Below are 10951 nucleotides of genomic sequence, written 5' to 3' on the forward strand. Positions count from 1 at the left end.
GGCAGTGGCCCCCGACCCCCAGCAGAGGGACATGCCTATGGCCCCTGCTCCAACTCATTCCATCTCTGCTTTGCGCCAGCATCGCCTCGTGTGGGAGGTGAGAGTGGCCCCCCATTACAGTTGAGATCAGGGCCTTCTTTCCCTTTTGGGCACAACAGGGACTTGAGCCTGAGCCTGTCCTGTCAGAAACATCTCTCCCAGCCCCTGTTGTCTGGCCCTCATGTCCCTGTTCCATGTCGAGTGAGCAGGCTCTTGCTAGATGGGTATATGAGGACCATTTTCTCTGCCAGTGGCAGAAATCTACAAAATCACGTACAGGTCTTGAAAGTTAAATAAATAAGTAACAAGGGAGAGTAATATTCTTATGGTTTTAATTAGCAGACTAGCTTGCTAGTTCCCATCCCTAGCTCACTGAATAGCATTAAAATGTTTGCTCCTGGAGGTGTACATAGTTGACCCACTGCCTTTTCATAATGAGACCCAAAGTCCCATGAGGGCCAGGAGCCTGTCTTATCATTGCTTGTCCTCAGAGGTAGCACGGATGGGCCCAGGGTAGGTGCTCAGACAGCGTGGGAGGGAAGGAAGAAGGTTTGCATGGTGGAGGGAGGCAGGGAGGAGTTAGGAGGGTGGGGGCTGAGTGTGCAGGGGGCTGGTACTTCCTACAGTTAACAGCAGTGGAATTTGGTGAGGAAGAGGCAGGAGACTGTGTGAGAAAGGCAGCAGGGAGCTGCATCAAACTGTTGGGTCTCCCACACTGAAATCCCTTTCTGGAGATGCCGCAGGTGGCAGGCAGGGGAAGGTCTTTGTTCCAGGCCAGATTCCCCTCTCCTCCAGGCAGTTCTTCTGTCCAGGTTATGAGACAGCTGCAACGGCAGCAACAGCCATTATTTAACGAATACCCACTCTGCTGGACCCTGGGAAAAGTGTCAGACATGGGATGCTTGTTCCCTTAAAACAAGATTGCATGGTGTATATAGATGGCGACACTTCCCAGATGAAGGGGTTAAAGCCCAGGGAGCTGTTCAAGCCACACACTGTGGAGTAGAGGAGCGCAGGCTCATGCCAGGCCCGCAGGAACAGGCGAGAGGCAAAAGAGGGCAGGTAGGAGAGGCTGCACCTCCACCTGGGGGCCAGTCCCCTTAGAAACTGCTCAGCCTCCTGCCCCTGCAGCCAGGTTTGCTGGAGACACTGGGACTAAAAGGGGCTGTCTGACTTTCTTCTTGTTTTAGGTTCTTTAAACTTCTGATGGAATCCATCAAAAAGAAGAATAGCAAAGCCTCAGCTTTCAGAAGCGTGAACACTCGGAGAGCGACACAGCGGGATCTAGATGACTCTGAGGAGTCGGGGAGGAATCGGGTGAGTGTCTGGGAGACCCACAGGCAGACCCAGGACTGGAAGCATGGAAGCCTCACCTAGTCTTCCCTCTTGGGAAGGCTCTGTTCTCGCTGCTTCCTACGCCCCGTCCTGGGGTTGGCCTGTCCCTCTACTCACTCTAACCTGTATGTCTGGCTCAGAGGCAGCCAAGAAGCAACATTCATTCTTGGGTGCAGTAGGCCAGGCAGGAAAGCTGCCAGCCGACAGGATGTGGTCTGGCCTGGCTCGGGGCTCAGGACATCTGTCCCCCTGCTGTTCGAGCCCCTCTGCGAGGTTTTCATCCTGAGGCAGGGCTCGAAGTAACGGAGGCTGCTGAGCCTTTGAAAGTTCTTCTTCTGGTTTCAAGCCAGATGAACTGAGCCCCACAGAGCCCAGGCAGGGGCCAGAGAGGTGTTTTAAAGTAGGGAGGTTGCGGTAGTAGGCTAAGCCTCTGCCTGCAGTGCCTGCGTCACATTTGGGCACCCGTTCAAGTCTCTGTTGCTCTACTTCCCATCCAGCTCCCTGCTAATGGCCTGGAAAAGCAGTGGCAGATGGCCCCAGTGCTTGGATCCCTGCAGCCACGTGGGAGACCAGGAAAAAGTTCCTGGCTCCTGGCTTTGGATCGGCCCAGCTCCGGCTGTTGTAGCCATTTGAGGAGTGAACCAGTGGATGGAAGACCTCTTTGTCTGTCTCTGTCTCTTTAAGTCTGCCTTTCAAATTAATTAATTAATTAAAAAAAAAAAAAAAAGCAGGAGGTTGTCCTCAGTGATGAAAAACGAGGGGGCAGGGAGGCAAGAGTCCAGGAATAATGATGCCACTTCTGTCAGGGGAGCCGGGCACAGGCCAGACCTGAGCAGCAACCCAGGCCGGTCCCTGAGTGCCTTCTGAGCCAGCAGTTGACAGGCAGCCGATGTGGAGAGCCTGTTGGGTGGGGCACATGTGGAGTGGGATCGCCCCATCTGACCCTGTGGTCTCACCTGTGTCACCTTTCTTTCTGAGGTCAGAGAAAATGCCAGGTCTCTCCCACCCTGTGAGCTCACTAATAGGCTAGCTCAAGCACAAACAAGCAGGAGACTAAGTCTTTGGAAGGCTGCCTGATCTTGATTCTTCATCTACCCAAGAGATGGTAAGAAACTAGGAGCTAGGGTCAGAAGGAGAAAACTCACCATTCTACCTAGACAACCTTTCCTCCTCATCCCCACCTACGACTGGGTTTGGTCAAAAATAGTTGGAACAATATTTTACCCCATTTTTTTGTGACCTGGACCCTGGGACTTTTATTCTTTTTAAATTGTTTTTAAGGTTATTTACGTATTTGAAAGGCAGAGTTAGTGAGACAGAGAGATCTTCCATCCACTAGTTCACTCCCCAAATGACCACAACAGCTGGAGCTGAGCCAGGTCAAAGCCAGGAGTCTGGAACTCCATCTGAGTCTCCCACGTGGGTGTCAGGGACCCAGGGACTTGGGCCATCTTCCACTGCTTTCCCAGGCACATTGGCAGGGACTTGGATTGGAAGTGGAGCAGCTGGGACTAAAACTGGTGCCCGTATGGGATGCTGGCATTGCAGACACAGCTTAACCTACTGTGCCATGAGGCAGGCCCCTATTCTTTTAAATATTTAAAATTAAATACTTTGCATATGAAGATGAAGACTGAAAGGAAGGAGCTTGGAATCTGGGACTACACGGAGCAGGTGGGGGATGGAAGGGTCCATCGGCCAGGTGGGTGGGTGGATGAACGATGGCTGGGTTTGCGGGTGAACAGGTGGAGTCGCCATCCCCTGAGCACTAGGTGTTGAGCTAATCCTCTCCTCCCTGTGCCCTGACCACAGGGAGAGCAGGAAGGTGATGAGGAAGAGGACGGGCACATCGTGGATGCTGAAGCTGAGGAGGGGGACGCGGACGCGTCTGACGCCAAACGCAGGAAGAAGCAGGAGGAGGAGGTGAGCGGGCAGTGGCGGGGAGGAAGGCGCTGTAGCCACACCTCTCCTTCACCAACACACCTCAGGCATATGGGCCACACTCTGTGTTCTGCCGGAGCCCACCGGACACCTGAAGCAACACCTGCCTGCCCGAACACCTCTGCACTTAACCAGTGGGGAAGGACATGGGCCAGGAGCTGTCCCAGGGCTGCCCTTTGCATCCGGCTGTCCCTGGGCTGGAATCAGACTTGAAGGAAGTCAGCTGCCTCTACAGTGACATATAACCCTAAGCCCACCCCGAAATCCAGTCCCCTACTTTCAGAATCAATGCAAGGGCAAAGGGCAGGTTAGGGGGTGCTGAGGAAATTTGCAGGTACAAGGCCTGAAGTGAGTGAACGAGCCAGAGCAGGCTGGGTGGGGTGTGAGGGGGCACAGCAGCACTAGGGGCGCCATTCCCTCAGGAGGGGCTGTGGGGAGGAAGGAGGAAGGCGGCCTGGCCAGAGCAGAAAGGCCAGGAGTGTGGATAGGTGGGGCCCCCAGGAGAGGCCAGGCACAGGCTTTGCCCGGGAGCTTGTTCCACAGGCAATAGCCAAGTAGTCACAGGTAACACAGCCGAGCTCCGTTTCCTGCTAGGTCGATTATGAGAGTGAAGAAGAGGAGGAGAAGGAGGCAGAAGAGAATGAAGACGAGGATGCGCAGGAGGAAGGGAATTTCCAGAGTGAAGGCGCCCACAAGGCACAGGAGCCAGACAACGATGAGGTGGGCTCCGGTGCTGAGGACGACTCGCCCCAGAAAACCCCCCACAGCCAGGAGCCCCGGGGAGCCGAGTCCGTGGAGCGCCGGGTGCAGGCCGTGCGAGAGGCCCACGCGTTCGTAGAGGACTACCAGTACGACACCGAGGAGAGCCTGTGGTGCCAGGTCTGTTTGCTCGCAGCCGGCCCCAAGGGGAGGGGGGGCGCGAGGCAGGGCCTGGGGACAGCTGTGGACCCTCTGCTGCAAAGTGCAGCCCCACAATGTCTCTTTCAGACTCCTGATGAGCTGGTTGTCTCTGATTGTTCCAAGGTAGTCAGTGAGTGGGCGGGACCTGCCAGGCCCTATTGGTATTTTAAATGCAGCCTCTCATCTACCCTCTGCACACCAAACAGGTCAGCATACATCACAATCCTTGTTCCAGCCAGCAGGAGCCCATCAGCTCCTACCACATGGGCCACATTCTCCAAGGAATTTCGTGGTTCCCTCAGTCTGGATGGTTTGGGTGCCTCGATACCCACTTACCCTGTGCCTCCCTTTGATCCAGTTCAGGGGTCCGCAGTTGATAATGCAGATTACGAGACTCACTGAGGGCCGTGCACTGCGTGCAGTGCGCGTGGAAAGGACACTGGAGCAGTGTGGCGTGGGCTAGGAGCCTGTGTCGTCGCCGCTGGCTGTGAAGGTGCAGCTCTCAGCCCCGACGCCCTCAGCCAGGGCCTTGCGCGGTCTCCTGGGAAGCTGGCCATGGGGAGGGGGTCTCCCCGGCTCAGCTCTTGCTCCTCCTGCAGGTGACCCTGAAGCTTCCTCTGATGAAGATTAACTTTGACATGAGCTCCCTGGTGGTGTCCTTGGCCCACAGCGCCGTGGTCTACACAACCAAGGGCATCACTCGGTGCCTCCTGAACGAAACGACCAACAGGAAGAATGAGAAGGAGCTCGTGCTAAGCACAGAAGGGATCAACCTGCCAGAGCTGTTCAAGTACGCAGAGGTACGCATGTTGTCCCAGAGCCAGCCCTGCAGCCAGGGGCTGGCCCTTCCAGAACCGCCCGTGCCGCTGGCCCAGGTTCCCAAACCAAGCGTGCGTGCCCTCACTCGCCTGGAGACACATGGTGCACGTTGGCCTCGTGAGGGTTTGCCGTGCAGAAACCTAGACGGTCCCAAACCCAGAGTTTGCCAAAGCAGAATAGGCCAGGGTGCTCTACCGTTGATCTAGTGAAGGGAGCCCTGGGAGCTGAGTGGCCCAGCCCCACACACTGCTCATGGCACTGCTGTCCCACTTGCTCCTTTTGCCTGAGCTGTAGCCCCAAGTTCTCCCACTGAACTCAGACTTCTGGGTCCTTCCCAGAGGCTCTCAGGCCCTGAGTGTGAGGGTTTTCCTCCAAGAATGCTGAGCAGCAGGGCCCTCCAGCCCACTCTTCCCTGGTCCACGCCAAACTGGCACAGCTCCTCATGCCTCATGCACTTCAACCCCGGGTCCTCTGCTGCCTGGGGCCCCTCACCACACAGAGCTTCTCCCTGGTGCTTCCCCAGGGGCTGAGCACGCGCGCACGCCCTGCTCAGAGTCGGCTGCCCATCTGCACGGGTGACTCATGTCATACCCGAGGCAGGCTGCCTGTCTCTGCTTGCTCCTGTGGCGCATGACTTGCTGGGCTGCAGCTCTGCCAGCCATGGGGTACGGCCACCCAGACAGCCCAGCTGGAGCCGCAGGCCCCTGGTGAAGCCCCACAGAGCCTCGTGGGGCTGACGTGTCGCCCTGAAGAGCTGCACAACGTGTCTCTGCAGGAGGAGCCCCCGTAATTTCCAGGGGAGTCATCTTGCTAGTAAGGAAAAACAGGGAGACCCTGTAGGGTCTAAAGTGCACCCAGGTCCTCTCAGGCCTCCTATAATGACAGCAAGACAGAGCCGGGGGCCCATGGCCTTTCCTCCCGCTCATCCTGGGCTGCCTCTGCACATTTCGTCATCGGCTCTGCTCAGACGGAAGGGAGCAGAAGGCCTGGCCCCTAAAGACGGCCCTCCCTGCCTCCCCGCAGATTCTGGATCTGCGCCGCCTCTATTCCAATGACATCCATGCCATGGCCAACACGTACGGCATCGAGGCCGCGCTCCGTGTGATCGAGAAGGAGATCAAGGACGTGTTTGCCGTGTACGGTAAGAAGACGACACACTGAGGGCCTGGCGCTGGCCGGAGCACCCAGCAGCCCGGGTGAGAGGGTCAGGGCTGAGTCCATCTGGCAGTGAGGCAGGAACTGGACATGGGGGAGCGAGTGTGCGATTGGGAGGCTCTGCAGGAGTCTGACACCGCAAAGATGGCAGCCCCATCTCTGTGACCCCCAGGGCTTCTCCCCTGCCAGCCCCTGTGAGGAAGCTACTGTTGGATGACTCGGCCCCCTCCTGCCTTCGGGATTTCTGCCCCCCGGTGAAAACAGTGTGGTTAGATTCTGAGTTCCAGTGCTGCTGGCTGGAAGTAGAAGCAGGATGCAGGGACCGTGGGGGGCTCTCCCAACAAGGGCTGAGGAGCTGGACTTGGGGGCGGCAGAGCTGGGGCAGGAAGCAGCCGCCTGGTGTCCCTCGTCACTCCTGCATGCGTTCCGACGCTGCTCGCTCGCTCACTTACAGGCATTGCGGTCGACCCTCGCCACCTCTCCCTGGTGGCCGACTACATGTGCTTCGAGGGTGTGTACAAGCCCCTGAATCGCTTCGGGATCCGGTCAAACTCCTCTCCTCTGCAGCAGATGACTTTCGAGACAAGCTTCCAGTTTCTGAAGCAGGCCACCATGATGGGTCAGTGCTGGCCGTGCCCAGGCCTTCCCACCGCGCGCCCTGCCCAGCCCCCGGGCTCCTCCCCACGGTGCCTCATATGGCAGTGCCGCCGTGGCAGCTGGGGGGGGGGCAGCAGATGGGTAATCTGCTTCCTGCAGCCTCAGCCTCAGACACGCAGAACCAGCCCATCCCACCGTGGTGTTGAACACCCCCCCCCCAAGTCCCTTCTCATCCCCCTCAACCATGTGACGTGCACCCTTGTGTCTCCCACAGGATCCCATGACGAGCTGAGGTCCCCTTCAGCCTGCCTTGTGGTCGGGAAGGTCGTCAAGGGCGGCACGGGCCTATTCGAACTCAAGCAGCCCCTGAGATAGCCACCGCCATGGCCCCGTCTGCTCGGCCTGCAGGACCCGGGTGTGGACGCCGCCAGCCTGGCCTCAGCTCCAGAGGACCAGGAGACATGAACCATGGGCACTTCCAAATGACAGGGCAGAGCACGGCAGTGACTGGGCTCCTCTGGCCTGGGCTGGCTTCCCCAGGAAGTGACGGCATTGCTCATCTCTGCCCCTCGTGTCTCAGGATTATTAACAAGGATCTCCAAGTCCCCTCCGAGGTGGCCGGGGCTTCCCCTGTGCTGCAAATTTTGTCTCTGTGGCAAAATCGCGAAGGCCTGGGGCTGTTCACCGGGAAGAAGAAAGGGAGCAATGCTTCACTGTTGGGGACCCCTCGCACCCCAGCGGAGGGAAGCAAGGCCTCATTGCTGTGAGCAGCCGGTGCTGGCAGCAGGCTTCCGGGGGCTCCTGATGAGGAGGATGGCACACAGCCTGCTGTCCTGCGGCCTGTTCGTCCCAACCGCATCTGTCCCTGGAGCAGAGTCCCCACCCAAGGCTTCTCTCCTGAGCTGCGTGTGTGATGGCACAACCCTCCACCTCCCCAGTTTCTGGCCCTGGGGCAGGGTCCTGGCCCTGCTGCCCTGTGCCTGAGCTTCCCTGCCCCTGGAGGCTCTTTCGAGGGGCCCCAGCAGCTCACTGCCACCCAGAAAACCCTGGGCACCACTGGGACCGCTGCGTGCCTGACTGCCCCTGGCTCTGCCCGCAGTTCAGTATCAAGGTCTGTGTTCCTCCCCATAAGCCCTACCCTGTGTGGGGTGGCCAGGGCTCCCTGCACCAGTTGCCCCGGCGTGGACAGAAAAGCAGAGAAGACTTGTACAGAGGCTCTGTGAAGCCAGAGGCTGCTGCTGTTTCTGTCTGATGTTACTCCTGCTCAGGCTTAGTGATAAACACTGCTGGAGCTAACTGCTGAGAGTCAGGACTTGGGTTTTGTTAGCTTTTTCCCCCTGGTTTGCAGTTTCTGCCATCCCGTTTCCCATGGTGGCTACACCATTTACTTTCCTACCAACAGTGCACGAGGACTCGGATTCCTCTCTCCTGGGTCTTTTTTCTTTTTTTTCTCCCACAATAGCCATCCTAATGGGTATGAAGCGGTACCTTGTGGTTTGATTGGGGCTGTGTTTTAATTGCGTGTTAGGGCCCTTACATAGCCTGCACCTGCCGAGACTCAGGAACCACTTGGCCATTGCTTACCAATCTTAATGTTTTTGAGTTTGCAATTGAGTTGGGTTCTCTGAGAGTCTGGAAACAGGAAAGTCTGGCCCTTAAAGTCTGCGCTTAGGTGGATTTATCCATCAGTGAGTCGCCCTCTTTGGAGAGGCAGTCCCATCCTGGAGGTAACAGGCTGGACCTACTGCCAGCCTCTCGATCCCGGTGCAATCTTACTTGAACCTCAGTCACCAGAACAGCTGCATTGAGCAACATCAGATGTTCCCGTGCCATCCACCACCACCCACTTTTTCCCAAGTCTGCTCAGAACAGGGGCTGTGCTTGAGCCCCTGCCACCCATAGGGGTGACATGGATGGGATTCTGGGCTCTGTTGCAGCCATTTGGGGAGTGAACCAGCAGATGGAAGGTCTCACTCTGACTCCCCCCTCTGTGTCACTCTGCCTTTCCGATAAATAAATCTTAAAAAAACAGAGGCTGTTAGTTCTGCAGATTGCAACCACCTGGGAAGCCTCCCAAAGGCTGGTTCCAGGGCCTCGCCCAGATGTTCTGATTAATTAACCGATTGATCTGGTTGTTGATTAAATCGGAGGAGTCATTAAAGCTCTCAGGAGAGTCGAGTGTGAAGTGGGAATCCACGGTCATGGTCACTTCCTATGTGGGGATTTCTCAGGTGGTGAGTCACCGGCCCTAGGTTTCTGCAGTAGGACTCTGAGCCGTGTGTGTGCACACCTGTGCGGCAAAGCTCTCATGGCGCCTCGTAGATTTGCAATTGCCAATTAATGAGCCTGAGTCTCTCTTCCTATATTTATTTTTTCATTTATTCTGACTTGCACTGCTGAGATTTGCCCGTTTTTCTATTAGGGTGTTTCTGTTGCGTGTATTGTTTTAGGTTTTAATTTTTTTTTTAATTGATTTTCCTTTTATTTGGAAACCAGAGGAATAGAGATAGCCCGTCTACTGGTTCACTTCCAAATGCACACAACAGCCAGGCCTGGGCCAGGCTGAAGCCAGGAGCCTGGAACTCAGGATCTCCCTCGTGGAAGTGCTTGAGTAATCTTGCCTCGCAAGGTACGCAAGAAAAGGAAGCTGCATCAGAACTGGAGTAGCCGGAACTCAAACAAGGTCTTCCAATAAGAGATGTGGGTGTGCCAAGCGGAACCGTTTTTTTTTTTTTTAAGATTTCATTTATTTGAGACACAGAATTACAGAAAAAGGGAAAAATGGAGAGGTCTTCCATCCCCTGGTTCACTCCCCAAATGGCTCCAATGGCTGGAGCTGAGCCGATCTGAAGCCAGGAGCTTCTGGTTCTCCCACGCAGGGGCAGGGGCCCAAGGACTTGAGGCATCTTCTACTGCTTTCCCAGGCAGAGACTGCTTTTCCCGTAGCAGAGAGCTTCATCAGAAGAGGAGTAGCCTGGGCATGAACCAACACCCACAGCGCCACTCCCAAGCAGCAACTTAACTTCTACACTAAACACCAGCCCCTGTTGTTGATTTTTATAAATCATTATTTGTTACAGATAACCTTTTATCATCTGCATTGAATAGAACAATCCCATCTTAGCTGTGGTTTCCCGTTCTGTGGCTTTAGTTACCCACAATCAACCAAGGAAACCTCCAACCAGCCGAAGGAACCTCCAAAAGTCTGAAAATATGGGGCTGAAAGATAAGTTTATTGGAGCCGGTGCTTTGTTGTAGTGGGTAAAGCTGCCACCTGCAGTGCTGGCATCCCATATGGGTGCTGGTTTGAGTCCCAGCTGCTCCACTTCCATCCAGCTCTCTGGTATGGCCTGGAAAGCAGCAGAAGATGGCCCAAGTGTTGGGCCCCTGCACCCACATGGGAGACCCGGAATAAGCTCCTGGTTACTAGCTTCTGGCTTCAGATCAGCTCAGTTCCTACTGTTGCAGCCATTTAGAGAGTGAACCAGCAGATGGAAGACCTCTCTCACTGCCTTTGCTTTTCTGTAACTCTGCCTTTCAAATAAATAAATAAATCTTTAAAAAAAAAAAGATAAACTTATTTTGGGGCAAAATATCTTTGAAATCCATGCATAATTTTTTCAGAGTTGACAATTCTCAGGAAGGTTTTGAATACCTCTCATGTGCCAGTGTGTCCAGATGTACCGGAGGGACCATGGTACAAGCCCCAGCAGTCAGGAACAAGATGGAGCCAGCTCTGCCCTTCTTCGTGGCTCCTGCTGGGCTCGGTTGCAAGAACAGATGCCCACCTTTGCCTGGAGCTTGCCACAGGCAGCTGCAGGCCCAAGTGTTTGACACCTGTTAATGTATCCAGTCCTCCCCAGATGCCAGTGAGGGGGATGTGGTTGCACAGTTGCTCCCTGCCTCTTACAGTAGCTTGCTCAAGGGCATCACCAGAGTTTGGGATCTTAGTCCCCTCCCTGTGCCCACCCCTTTGCTTGGACAGACCCAGAGGAAGGGAGTTCCATAGTCAGGGGCTGCCCTGTGTGGAGTGGGGTGTCAGATGCCTCTCTAGCCCAGGAGCACCCCCTGCCCCTGGGAGGCATAGACAGGACTGCTGGAGTGGGGGGGGGGGTGCTCTGGCTGTCGCCTGGTTGGGGAGCTGGAACCAATATAATGACCGGCA

General features: G+C 55.8%; 1 protein-coding gene across 1 annotated transcript in view; it reads left to right on the forward strand.

The window, feature by feature from the left end:
• POLR1A (RNA polymerase I subunit A) overlaps positions 1-10356 on the forward strand; it is an 82054-nt gene extending 71698 nt beyond the window's left edge. Inside the window, exons 28-34 of the mRNA XM_002709657.6 lie at positions 1230-1356; positions 3187-3297; positions 3910-4194; positions 4815-5015; positions 6058-6175; positions 6644-6808; positions 7061-10356. Of these exons, the coding sequence (XP_002709703.3) occupies positions 1230-1356; positions 3187-3297; positions 3910-4194; positions 4815-5015; positions 6058-6175; positions 6644-6808; positions 7061-7161 (1108 nt within the window). The 3' untranslated portion in view covers positions 7162-10356. The remainder of the gene's footprint in view (positions 1-1229; positions 1357-3186; positions 3298-3909; positions 4195-4814; positions 5016-6057; positions 6176-6643; positions 6809-7060) is intronic.
• Positions 10357-10951: the final 595 nt, after the last annotated feature.

This window comes from Oryctolagus cuniculus, chromosome 2 (genome assembly GCF_051225735.1).
Source record: "Oryctolagus cuniculus isolate XC-2025 breed Fujian yellow rabbit chromosome 2, ASM5122573v1, whole genome shotgun sequence".
NCBI classification, from domain to species: Eukaryota; Metazoa; Chordata; class Mammalia; order Lagomorpha; family Leporidae; genus Oryctolagus; species Oryctolagus cuniculus.